The sequence below is a fragment of the Melanostigma gelatinosum genome (assembly GCF_949748355.1).
Source record: "Melanostigma gelatinosum genome assembly, chromosome: 4".
Lineage (NCBI taxonomy): Eukaryota > Metazoa > Chordata > Actinopteri > Perciformes > Zoarcidae > Melanostigma > Melanostigma gelatinosum.
Window position 1 is genome coordinate 18898800 of NC_136637.1, and position 13006 is coordinate 18911805.

Sequence of the window (13006 nt, forward strand, 5' to 3'; positions counted from 1 at the left end):
TAGTTACTGGGGGCAGAAAGTATGGAGGTATGTTGTGAGGCCAAATGGGCATTTAATCAAATATATCAAGTTGTTCTTTCTCGATTTCTATGCTGGTTTCAAGAAAAGTTTGTGCGTACCCCATTGGCAGGTTTCTTGTTTGATATCACATTGTAGTTGTTTTGAAGAAAGGATTTTTGGTTTTGCGGTGAAGAAACAAGTGGTCCTGTCAGCGCTCCATGTGAACCACCACAGACTGGTGAACGGTTTTGGCGACTGCGTGATCGTGGCGCCTCAGTGACGAGTTGAGCCGTGCCTCTGGCTGATTGACTGACTGACAGTCTGTCAGGGACTTCGGGGTTGTTTCTACGAAAATGTTGAAATTTGAGATTTTTCATTGTTGTGCGGACAGGAAGTCTCTCCCAGTGATGCAGGAAACAGAACGGCTACCGTGTTCCAAAAATGCCAGTTTCCCAGGGCCTATTCCCCGAGCCCCCAGCCCCGGCAGGAGTCAAAACATCTCCAGCTTTAGAATCCAGGGACACTGTATTTTTAATCTTATTCATTTTCTTTTCCCTCAATGGTTCCAGGAAGTGAAGCGGGAGCGGCTCTTCCTCAGGTCCTGGCTGCGTGATGTTTAGGTTAGCTGTGACGTCATCAGCCCTTCTCTGTGTGACAGATGCAGAGGACACACAGCTGGCAGCAGGGCAAGGGGGAGTGGGGAGACGTGAAGCAGACCTGCAGTGTGTGTGTGTGTGTGTCTTAGTCTTCCTGTGTGTCCAGCCCTATCAATCCTGTGCTCTCCCATATACACGTCCACGTCTGCATGCCTTTGTCCTAACCTCGATCTGGCTGCCTTTGCTGCTGGCCGGGCGAGCAGCGAGAGGTCCATGAGAGGGCCAGCGACGTCCGTACTGATTAGACAACGGCATGTTGGAACAGTGCGTTGTAGGAATACCTCAGTCCGTGCCTTGAGGCTTCTGTCTGTCAGAACGGACCCACATATTTATTTACAGAACTCGCCCCCTTCACTTTGCCTCCCGCTCCCTCCGCTGTCTCCAAGCTCTGCTAACAGCGAGCATTTGTGGTTGTGGGGAGAAGACAGGGAAGTAGAGAGAACAGTCATTCGTTATAGATTTCTTTCATTGTTTCCATGTTTCGGTCTCTTAACTTCATTCTTGAGATGTCTGCCTGTTGCATATTTGAGTCGCTCCCCAAGTATGCATGGGAAGGTCTCCTAAGCCTCCTCTGCCTCTCCTCCTCTCTGTCAACAAACCCACACTGCAGCTCTCAGCACCCAGGTTCCCACTGCTGCACACCATTTATTTATTCACTGGGGTAGCCACACCACTCGCTCTGCCTCTTTTTTCTCCCCTCATTCCCTCTTTTCGAATTCCCTCTCCCGCGTAAAGCTCTTCATGCTAAGTGATGGATACAAGCCATCAGAGCCCCCCCCCCCCTTAGCAGCAGTCATTTTTGGCACCCAGACCTCCAGCTCTGCTCTCCCAAATGTTATTTTTCAGAGAGTTGAGACATTTTAGATTCACATTACCTCCAGGTCAAAGGGCTCCAAATGTCCCAAGACTACAAAAACGGTGCTGTTAATGGCTTTGGTTAGGTGAATTGATCCAGTACAGTTACCGCTGGGGCACGGTCACTGCTGCTGCGTGGGAACAGGCACAAGGAGGGGGGGTAGGTTCAACGGCAGCATCTGTGGGCGGAGAACCGGCGAGGTTATCTCCCATCTATCACTGGGGGTAGGGCCTGATTATTGTTTTACCTTCGGTTCCTGAAATTGGATTGCACACGTTGGTTAATCTGCAGCGTGGAAAACCGTTTTCCGCTCTTTTGATTTTTCCACATTTCTTCCCAACTCAAACATCCATTGCTAATATTTTATATTTCCCTGATTGTTATTTTGGTGGATTTTACAGTGTGTGTTGTCCATCACAGTCCTTTACAATTGATACTGACTGATGTGTTGCAGCGATCCACCAGAGGCTGGAGTCTGATGGCACAGAGAGAGTGGCGGGATCGATGACCCAGCGACTAGAAAACATCCTCAATAGTAAGCATCTATTCATTCAGCCCCAAGAGAAATTACTAATGTGCAGGTTTAGTTTTTGGGACATTTCCCCCAGAACACATCCTCTTAGCACATAAAGGCCCCATTTCATGATCCAGTTAATGCATTGACTGCTGATGTCATGTGTGTTTTATCTCAAGCTGGTTTGAGAAATCAGATTTGAGTTTACCTGCAGTGCAGTGTTCTTTACATTATCATTGAAAAGAACAGATTGAATTTGTCAATAAAAAAGTAACTAAATCTATTGGGACACTTAGCAGAAGTACGTGTTTTTCTTTCTTTACAATCCTTTATCATTCTTTGATTTAGCTTTACTTTTCATTCTGCAAGTTCATTTTCAGCAACCCTTCGAAAAATGTTTCTTCTCCAAAAAAGGTCTTCATACCCGACCCCTTAAAATCATTTTGGCTAAACTTCCTACAATTTTCTTCTTACATAAGATAGAATTCAGAGAGGGAAATCTTCCAGGTCATTGATTCAGTTGACATCACAGATGCACTCAGTGATCAATTTTCAATGTTTTTCAGGGCTTTTGCTTACAAAGGCCCACGCTCAAATCCTATATACATTTTTAAAACACATTTAAAAAAACAACAGCTTCATACTCAGTTTTATCTGTTGTTTGATTGCCTTCTCTCGAATGAGGAGCTCTTTTTGTGTTGTTATTCTCTCCCTTCACATTGCGTTGACTCATTTTTTACGCTCTGTCCTTTGGTTGATTTTAACACATTCAAATTAAAACTCAAAGAGCAAAAAGGTCAAAGTGATTATGAGACGAGACAGTCTTACGCTCCGTGCCGGCAAACTTATCTCACACCGATATGCCGTCCATTAACAGAACACATGTACCCTGTGTGTATGTTCAGTCGCCTTTTTGGATCAGCACCGGTTTAACACGCAGATCTCCATACATGATAATGTGACTCCTCTAATGGAGGGTCAATAAGCAGGTCCTTTTCCCGGAGTCTAGAGTAAACAAACCACCAAGCCGGACGTAGCTTTCATCCCCACAGCCCCCAGACTAGTGGGCCCCGTGGCCCAGTGGGTCCAGGCCACCGCTCACCCCCCAATCAGTCATACGTCAGACACGCAGCGCCAATCAGCCAATCGCAAAATAAGAATGTTTTCATGACAACTCATATTGGCGAGTGAAAAATTAGAATTTGTCCTCTGTTCAGTCCCATGCTGTTTTTCCTTCAAGGATTTAGTTTTGGGGGTGGGGTTTCTGTTTTGATTAGAAGAAGTCGGTTTTTTCTTTCCTATTTGACGAAACATCCGAGGCCACCCACGAAGCCAGTTGGCCGTGCAAAAGTTCCTCTCGGCTGTGTGAATAAGAGATAGCTGTCACTTTCTCCGTAGCGGCTCCGACTGTACTGTGTCCGATAGCATACAGAGCAGGAAGAAAGCCAGAGACCGCCATTAAAGGGGAAATGTGGTATCAACATTTATTTTCATAGTGTCCCAGTTTCTCATTTGCTCCCGCCTCTTTTGCTCTCACTCACACTTTCTCTCCCCGTGTGCCTCGTAGGAGCGAGTGATACTGCAGATACTCTGTTCCAGGAGGTCTTGGGGCGGAAAGACAAAGCTGACTCCACACGCAATGCACTCAACGTCCTGCAACGTTTCAAGTTTCTCTTCAACCTGCCACTCAACATTGAACGCAATATCCAAAAGGTACTATCCGCATAGTACACGCGTGTACAAAATAACAGTGGAAAGAACAGCTGATGTGCCGAAATATATACAGCTTCCCTTTGCCCCGTACACCAGTAAACTTGTAAATGCTCTCATTTGAGCTGTGTGTAGTGAGATATTGGATCATTCATGAAGAGGGGAAAGCCTTCAGCTCTCTGAGTGGAGGAGGAGGTGAAAATCTGTTTTACAGTCTGCACTCCTCAGACCTTAGAATAAACCCGTAGAATAAAGTGTTCAGGTCTGGTTATTTGTGAGGCTATTGTTTAAATCTTGGTGTTGATAAAAACTAATCTTAAGCCAAATGTGAAGATATGTGAACAGAGAATAATGCTTGAGTCCTGTGGCTTAATATTCCTTGGTTCTTATTAGAACCCAGCAGAACAATAGTCATAAAACCTTATGTAACTTCACCTCAAGTCACTTTACTTATTTTTTTTCAAGCTGCTTTGAGAACTCACACAGCCCTAGAAGAAAAAGGATCATTCAACATTATGTGATTATTGTGAAGCTGCTCTTTTGATTACTAATTGTTCCTTCAAAGTTCTTCTTGATTTAGTGTTCCACTGCACTACATCTATCCCCAGTATGTTTGTAGTTTTAAGCCGCAGCTTGGATTGCTGTCATCGAGGGTGGAGCTAGAGAGGCTCAAATAGACAATGTGTGTCACGATTGTTGAGTTTTAAAACACTGAGCTGCGTTATTAACTGAACTGACTTTTCTCTGTCAGGGTGATTATGATGTGGTGATCAATGACTATGAGAAAGCCAAATCTCTCTTTGGCAACACTGAAGTCCCTGTTTTCAAAAAAGGTAAACCCATTTTTTATAATAAATGAATGAAATGAAGTATAAAATCAATCATTTTTTTTGTTTTTCAATTATTCTCTCTATATTGAATACAATGGTTTTGCTGTTACTCTGCTCTAGTGTATGCTGAGGTTGAGATGAGGATCGGAGCTCTGAGGAGTCTCTTATTGGAGAAACTGCTGCAGACCCCGTGGACACTGCACGACCAGAAGAGATACATCAGGTCTCCTTACAACTTTATAATCCTGCGATGGACATTTCATACCATCTGTCTGTATTCCTCCCAGTCGTCAACAACAGGTTTATTATTTACATGTGAAGCAGTATTTTTCTTTTTTAAATATATATTTTTTAATAATTTTTTATTCCTCACACATGTCACACAATCTCTGCGTACAGCAAATATAAATCAAAGACATTTCTGTAATCTGTGTTATCGTTTTACCAGAACTTCCTCCTCCATCCACTTCATTCTGTCTGCCTGTTCACTAATCCGCTCAGCATTTTGTTGTCCCATCATCTTGTTTCTATTTCTATTTTTCCCTCTTCCCTGCCTTTCTTTCCCTCTTTCTTTCCCCTCTAGCCCTCTGCCCATTCGTACTTGTGGTCTCTCCCGATTTATTATTGTTAAGACCGACCTGTCAGGATCACAGAGACCAGTTCTCAACCACACGGCAACATCTTTCATCCTGCTGCATTAGGCACGGCTCTGAACGCCCACTCGGCTCCTGTTTACTCTTGCCGTGCATGGTGGGAGCTCTGTCCATGTGTGCGTTCTGTGCCTGTGAGTCTTGCTCAATCTTTTGAAAGATGCCACCTAATGAGAAACAAATGAGTCTGTAGTTCATAGGACAACAGTAGAGGGAGCCAGGCCACAGCTCAGAGAGTGCGTCATCTTGACAACCCACAGGTCACTGAGTGATACCCAGGAAGTAAACTCCTGGGAGAGTGATGATAGAGAGATAAGTAAGAGGGTGAAGTGGTTGTGTATAGAATTCATAGATTCTGCCGTGATCGGTGTTTTGCTCTGGTCTCCTCTAGTGTCTACTGCACCAGCAAGCCAGCAGAAAAGCTGTGGGGTCTTTTCCTTTTGTTTTTATGTACATTTTTCACACCTGTGTGTTTGTGCACGCGTAGGTACCTGTCTGACCTGCACGCTCCAGGCGACCCAGCATGGCAGTGCATCTATGCTCAGCACAAGTGGATCCTGCAGCTGATGCAAAACTGCAGAGATGAGTTCATCAGCGGCCAGAGAGGTGACTCACACACACACACACGTACGTCTGACATGACTCGCTTTACACATGAAGTGAAAAGCCCCTATTTAGCATTTCCAATCAAGCGGCTGGTGGATGTCATGTGGGTCTGAAGGTAGCTGAGGACAGAGGGAAGGCCAGCTGCCTCTCCGTCGTACCAGCTCTCTCCTTGCATTCCCCTCTCCGTCACCGCCTTCCCCTGCTCTGCTCGAGGCCCGCATGTTTATTGTTTTATGAACGTATGAATAAGATGAAAGTGAGGGAGCATTGGCTTTGAATTTGGGTTTCAGGGCTTGACATGTTACTGCACACACACACACACACACACACGCAAACTCTCTCGCTCACACACACACACACACACACACACACACACACACACGCAGCTTCACGGATGGATTGGAACAATTAACCCCAATTAAGCTGTTCCTCTGTTAAATCAGAAAAAATGTGAATGTGAAACCGTCCGCTCAGGAAGAACAGCGATTTGCCAGCCACGCTTAGACACACATGCACACTTCTACACCCATACTCCCACAAAGACAGCCATACAAATACATTGTGAGTGGGTGGCTGCTTCACATAGTGCAGCTGGAACATAAACATGTCTAATGCTAAGGGTAACAGTGGTTTCCGGGGCTCAGGCTTGATGGATCTGGGGGTTGGTGTGCTCCCTGCCTCTCAACAGTTAAATATCAGCTTGATCATCATGTCAGGGATGGCCCCTTTTCAGTCCACACATGCATTCCACAGCTGAGCACCATGTGGCAGGGAGTGAAACTAAAATTGCATGCAAATCAATTGCAACCCAACTATTCTGAAAATTGCTGCTTTGCAAAGATCTGCGTTTACAGTTTATTTACTTTAATATAACAGTCTGAGACATGAAATAAACTTCAAGAGAAACCTTATATCTAAACACTATTAAATATACAATACAATTCTGACACCGCATAAACAGACACATTTACTGTGAGCAACAAGTCCTCATACCAAAAAAACAACAAGTCAGTTGTCAGCATCTTCCAAAATGACCGACATGACTTTTCCAAACAAGACAAACAAGTGTTTCCTGATCTGCCACATCTATGGTGAAGCTCCGTTTGAGTTTAGGCAACTAAAGCTACTTGGTTAAGTTGAGAGAAAGATCACCTTCATATTAAAAAGAAACCAAACTTGACTGCTTCCTGCAGGCAGGACATAACTTGCAGTCGGCACCGTCGATATCCTCCCCGACCCCGTTGCGCAGAATTTTCTGCAGAGGTATGAAAAACGTCCCGCTGCCTCTGCCACCAAGAGAGGACAGTCTTTATTTGCACAACCACATGGGGCCACTTTTAAGGAAAATGGCAATTTGGGTCATTTTAAAGGTACCCTGGGGCGTTTTCCATAGATAAACACAGTTCTGCACGACTACGGGTCAAAACCTCCACGTGGTACCCAGAATTGTTTAAGCAATTGACCAACACTGTCATTTTTCTGGTGAGGATGGCCTTCATCTAGACAATGATGATAGCAGACGTACATACAGAAAGTTGCGTACAATGCCTCTGTTTTTCTGTCAGCTCTACTCTCGTTGTTTGCCACAGCCAGCTGTCTCCTGTCCCCTCTGCTGTCACACAGGGAGCCCCTCTATCCACACCTCTTCCCCTCTCTCACACACACACACACACACACCTGGTAGCTATTTACCATCCCCGGTCTTCTCTGCTCACCTCTCGCCCAAGTACGAAACCCGTGCCTCTTGAAACATCACTCCACCCAGGCAGCCCTTTAACAGCCACCATCAGAAAACCACATCCACTACACCTCCCTGACCCCCCCCCCCCCTCTCTCTCTCTCTCTCTCTCTCACTCGCTCTCTTTTATGCTATTGTCAGCATCACACGTGGCAGGGATTAGCCTTTTGTGATGGATCAGCCAAGTCTGCAGTAACTGATGTCATATCCATCAATTACACTATAAATTGCCATAGATGTGAAATAGAGCCATCCATCTCTGTTGGAACAAAAGCCTGAAGTTCCAGTTTTCTTGTGAGGAAGCATAGCAGAGCAAGTTGCTTCCGTATGTCTAAACATTCCCATCATGCCCCGGTGCTGCAATCTGACTCTGCCCCATTCAGTTATACACTGCAGTGTTCTTATTTCCTGAACAGCGCTTCTTCTGCCAATATCAATACAATTAGCAGGACATTTTGTTCGTAGGAAAATGGGTTTGTCAGTGAACAATTAGGGGGATTCTACATTTGACTGGGAAACATGCGGTTGTGATTTTAGACTCAGTCAGTACCACTTTAGGGGAAATATGTTAATTATTACACTTCAACTAGCATGTTTACCAAGTGTTTGCATGTGTATCAGTGCAGGGTGGTGTATTATTGAGGGTTGTTTTTTAATGTTTTATTTTATCCCCAAAGAAATCCAGGAATTTATCAGTTTATTTTTTTATTCTTTTGTCTGTTTAATCAGAAAAATCAGTTAAAACGTCGATAAAAACAAGTAAAACAAAGTAAAATCTAAACGTAATGCTGGTAGTTTTACCATTTGCTGCTTTTTTACTGTATGGGAGGGATTCTGGAGCCCACTTTCACTTCATGCCCAATTTTGTCTTTACTTTTAGTCACCAGACGCATCTTCCCAGCTGTCAGCGCCTCAAAAGAATTTTGTTTACTATACATCATGGTGGTCAGTGGTTTACAGCGGGAAGCTGAACACCTTTTGGATCATTTAGTGCAAAGAATGTGGGTAAAAAATCTTTTGACTCCTGAGGCGAAAATAAGTAAAGAGAATGAGTCTTATGTAATCTGTGGCGTGGGAAATAACTTACATTTTAACAGGAGTCAGTAAGGTGTGTGTGGACTGTTGGAGAGAAAGTGTGTGTGTGTGTGTGTGTGTGTGTGTGTGTGTGTGTGTGTGTGTGTGTGTGTGTGTGTGTGTGTGTGTGTGTGTGTGTGTGTGTGTGTGTGTGTGTGTGTGTGTGTGTGTGTGTGTGTGTGTGTGTAGGTGTGTGTGTGTGTGTGTGTGTGTGTGTGTGTGTGTGTGTGTGTGTGTGTGTGTGTGTGTGTGTGTGTGTGTGTGTGTGTGTGTGTGTGTGTGTGTGTGTGTGTGTGGTCAGGGTCCGTGACCCCTTGGGGAACAGGAACTCATCAGACCTGATGAGGAAGTGAGCAGAGCCACATTGTTTCAGCGTCTTCAACACACACAGACAGCGAATCGTAAATTTTAACCTTCAGACTTTTAGCAAGAAACCGCATAATGAATAGTTTGAGCACTTACAGCAGCCCTGCTTACACCTAAACTGTCTCTCTCTCTCTCTCACACACACACACACACACACACACACACACACACTTGTGCATTCTGAGGACGCCGGGGATTCAGCCGACACCTGGATCAACAGTGGCTCTCATCCCCGTAAAAAGAGAGGAAAACATCACAGAGACGGACTGTGCACTCCATATGGGCTGTGTGTCAATGTGGTGTGTGTGTGTGTGTGTGTGTGAGATGTGAGAAAGCCGTGTGTGTGTTTACAGATAATCTGACTCAATCGAGAATTTCCTTACATTTTCTAGATTGGATGGCTGGGTTGTGTGCACTGCCGGCTCGACCGCATTTGCTCCTTTTTGTTGGGGATTTCTCAGTACTCGCTTCAACACTGCATTCAGTCCGTGACTCACCAGTAGACTTTTCTCTGTGTGTGTCAGGCACATGTTTTGGAAATGTGGCCATCTGTCTCCGTTCGTTTAGACAAACTACACGTAGGCGTATTGCAGCGTTGCACGAACTTGTCTTTCATTTTCATTGTAGTAGGTTTTATCCCCTCTCACCACTGCAGTGTTTCTCTTTTATTCCTGATTGTCAACTTTCGCCCCGTCTTCTGTTGTCCTACAGTTATCTCGTAGGTTCCCTGAACTAAATTCATCTCACTAGCCGAGATATGAGTGTGTGTGGTTGCAGAAATACTTTCTCATTTGTCGCTGCTGCAAAGCTCCCTGTTGCCATCTAGTGGAGCTCTGCTCTTGAGGATGAGACGTAAACTGAGCCCAGTGGGGCCGTTGGAAACCCACTTCACCCCGGTGCTCACAAAGCCCACCGCTCTGTTTCCCCACCCTGGAAACAAGGGTACATTCTCCCAGCTGCGGGCCACGGCAGAGATGGATCAGAACACAAATAAAGAAAGGCCGAGAGGGGCGAGGGAGGATTGTTTGGCGTGAAAGCCTGCTGAGCTTATTGAGGAATGTGGAATTATGGAAATGGCTTATTTGATTATTTGATATCTGAAGTATGTGTTTCTTTTCCCTCAGAGTTAATTTCTCATCTCCTCCCCCCCCCCCCCCTCCTCCTTTCGTTTTGTCTGTCAGTGGGTGTCGGAGCTCTGGACCAGGAGGGGGATACCCGTCCGTCGGCCCTCGGCAGGCTTAGCCATACCGCGTCTCTGAAGAGAGGGGGCAGCCTCCGAACACCACGACCCAGCAGTGCGTACCACAGTCATAACTCACCCACGCTCGGTGATTTAGGAGGGGCCTCCCTGTCTGGCTCACTCTGTGAGAGTGTGCCTTTGTTTGTTTGTGTGTGTGTAACACTTTTTGCCCTGTGCAGTGCTTAGGGGAATCACATTAGTGTGACTCCGCACGTCAGACAGTACAGTAAAAGTGCAACAACAGGAGCCTGGTGTGCCTGGAAGTTAAAGAAGATTAGATTCTTTGAATTACACTTTCAAGTTAGGGTGGTTCGCTAGTTCATTCTTTAAGTTTCCCATCAACTCCTAGTATGGCATGGATCGATATTGTAGTGGGTTTGTGTAAAGCGGTGTGTGTGTGGTTCTTTCTTCCAGCCTGGCGCTTTGAAACCCCGCAGCAGGTGCAGTTTGTGGAGAAGCTGTCAGATGTGGTCATCGGTCAGTTGCCCAACTTCTGGAAGCTTTGGATCTCTTATGTTAATGGCAGTCTTTTCAGTGAGGTAAATACCTGAGAAGCTTTTACAGTGACACGAAAGGAAGACACCGTCTGTAACGCACAACGGCTGGGTTCACCCTAATCACAAAAAGATTTCGTCCTGTTTGTGGTAACTAGCCATTCAGATAGTTTGATATCCTTCTCACCCAATCAGGAGAGGCTGAATGCAATGACTGCAGTGGTGTTGAAAACAACAACTCCCATGATCCCACGCTGCTTCCCAATGTCCACAAACTCCGTCTTTAGCGATTGTTTTGATTGAGAAGCCCCGAGCGGCAGAACATTACATATCATATGTTGAACAAAGATCCAACATTTTTCATGTTAAAAAGTCAAAAGTTTTATTGCAATATTCTGTTACCATATGGCCTGGTGGTCAAGTCATTGATCTTCATCCTGGAGGCCTAGTAATTCAGATTAATCTCATATAAGTGCAATTTCCAAGCTTTGCTTCTGGTACCTGTTGTCGTTAAAAAGTTATTGTCAAATGGATGACTTGTTTCAATTTGCAGATGACATTAAACATCAGTGTGTCTTGTTTTTTTTGTTTTTTCTGCAGACTGGAGAGAAATCTGGGCAGGTGGAAAAATCCAAGAAAAATGCCAGACAGAGACAGAATGATTTTAAAGTATGCTTCGTTATTTTGAGATTCTTACTCTCCGCAGTTGTTTTTAAAATATATGCCACCTGACCTTGTGTGTGTGTGTGTGTGTGTGTGTGTGTGTGTGTGTGTGTGTGTGTGTGTGTGTGTGTGTGTGTGTGTGTGTGTGTGTGTGTGTGTGTGTGTGTGTGTGTGTGTGTGTGTGTGTTGTAGAAAATGATCGAGGAGATGATCAATCGGCTGGTGAAGCTCGTTCGGGGGGCTCTTCTCCCCACCACCCTCCCACAGGGGGAGCTGAGCTTTTACGGAGGCTGGGAGAACAAGACGGAGCTCACTGGAGCCTGGCTTACACAAATTATACACATCGTCAGGTTTGGATCTCTGTCTCATTGATCACATGCAGTTCTGACATGCTTGTATGTAGGTATTTAAAACTCCATGCCTGCCATACCATTTAATGACCTCAGTCTCTCTCCCTCTCTCTCTCTCTTCTTACTCTGTTGCCTCTCTCGTCTCTCGTCCAGGGCTTGTCACGAGGCTCTGTCTGCTCTGGAGATCCCAAATGACTTGCAGCAGGTGATCCAGGATCTGCTGCTGGAGCTGAGAGTCCACTGCCTCATGGTGACTCTGCTGCACACTACAGAAGGTGAGGGGAGGACTGCGTGTATCGGTCAGTGTCCTCAACTGTCACTTTTTACCTAGAACGGCTTCCAGGGTAGTAATGTAGAAAGTGTTATGAGACATGCTTGGTTTCACTTGTGGTTGGGCATGGTCATTTTGAGAAGAGTGACTTGTTTTCTCTTAACTTTCCGCCGCACTGTGGTCTCGTCAGAAAGAGTTTGATTTTATATCATGTTGTGGTTTTCCTTCAGAAACCCCTTAATTCTGTTTATATTTTCATTTGTAATGACCCTGTGTGAAAGTGATCACACCACATATGTTTTTTTTTCTGTTTTCTTTGTCTGTGAGATCACACCAGTTGCCCTTTCGATTCATATGTGTGCTTTTTGTACACTCAGATGTCAAGAGCCTCGCTGAGAAGGAGGACTGGGTCGTGGATAATGAGGGCATCACCAGCCTGGTAAGGCAGTAGGTCATATCATAGTGAGACATGATAGACATACTCCAACAAGTGTCAGTCACATGTCAGGTACACACTCAAAGATACGCACCAATATCTGTTGTACTCTCTTCGGCGTGTTTTTTTTTGCAGCCTTCACAGTTTGAACAGTGCATGGTCCTGATGCTGCAGTCAATCAAAGAGCCCCTGGAGATCAAACCTGGAGAAATCAATGTAAGATAATCAGCTGCAATCATCAACGCAAATACACTTAAGTAGCAGAAGTAGTCGTATGATAATCACAACCACAGCTTTAGCCTCCTCAGTTAACTTATTGGCTGCCGATGCGATCTGTTTGGCCAGTCAGAAACGTTTGTTTTTATCACACATCTAACATGCATAACATGGCGTGTAATCAAATCAAATCTCATTCTCTGCAGTCCCAACTGTTGCATCTGTGGTTAAGAACATGTTCACCGCCAATGAACCCCGAGAGTGTTTAGTGATTGCTCACACAAAACCCAGAGTAACACAGCGTCTTGAATAGGATAGTAGGACTTCTCTGATGTG

General features: G+C 45.1%; 1 protein-coding gene across 2 annotated transcripts in view; it reads left to right on the forward strand.

The window, feature by feature from the left end:
- Window positions 1–13006, forward strand: part of exoc2 (exocyst complex component 2) — a 37827-nt gene that overhangs the window by 19237 nt on the left and 5584 nt on the right. For both annotated transcript variants that reach the window (XM_079266915.1, XM_079266916.1), the window contains exons 7-18: window positions 1967–2047; window positions 3594–3739; window positions 4488–4569; window positions 4687–4789; window positions 5704–5822; window positions 10182–10295; window positions 10655–10779; window positions 11335–11403; window positions 11590–11747; window positions 11901–12022; window positions 12396–12457; window positions 12590–12670. In XM_079266915.1, coding sequence (XP_079123041.1) covers window positions 1967–2047; window positions 3594–3739; window positions 4488–4569; window positions 4687–4789; window positions 5704–5822; window positions 10182–10295; window positions 10655–10779; window positions 11335–11403; window positions 11590–11747; window positions 11901–12022; window positions 12396–12457; window positions 12590–12670 — 1262 coding nt within the window. The remainder of the gene's footprint in view (window positions 1–1966; window positions 2048–3593; window positions 3740–4487; window positions 4570–4686; window positions 4790–5703; window positions 5823–10181; window positions 10296–10654; window positions 10780–11334; window positions 11404–11589; window positions 11748–11900; window positions 12023–12395; window positions 12458–12589; window positions 12671–13006) is intronic.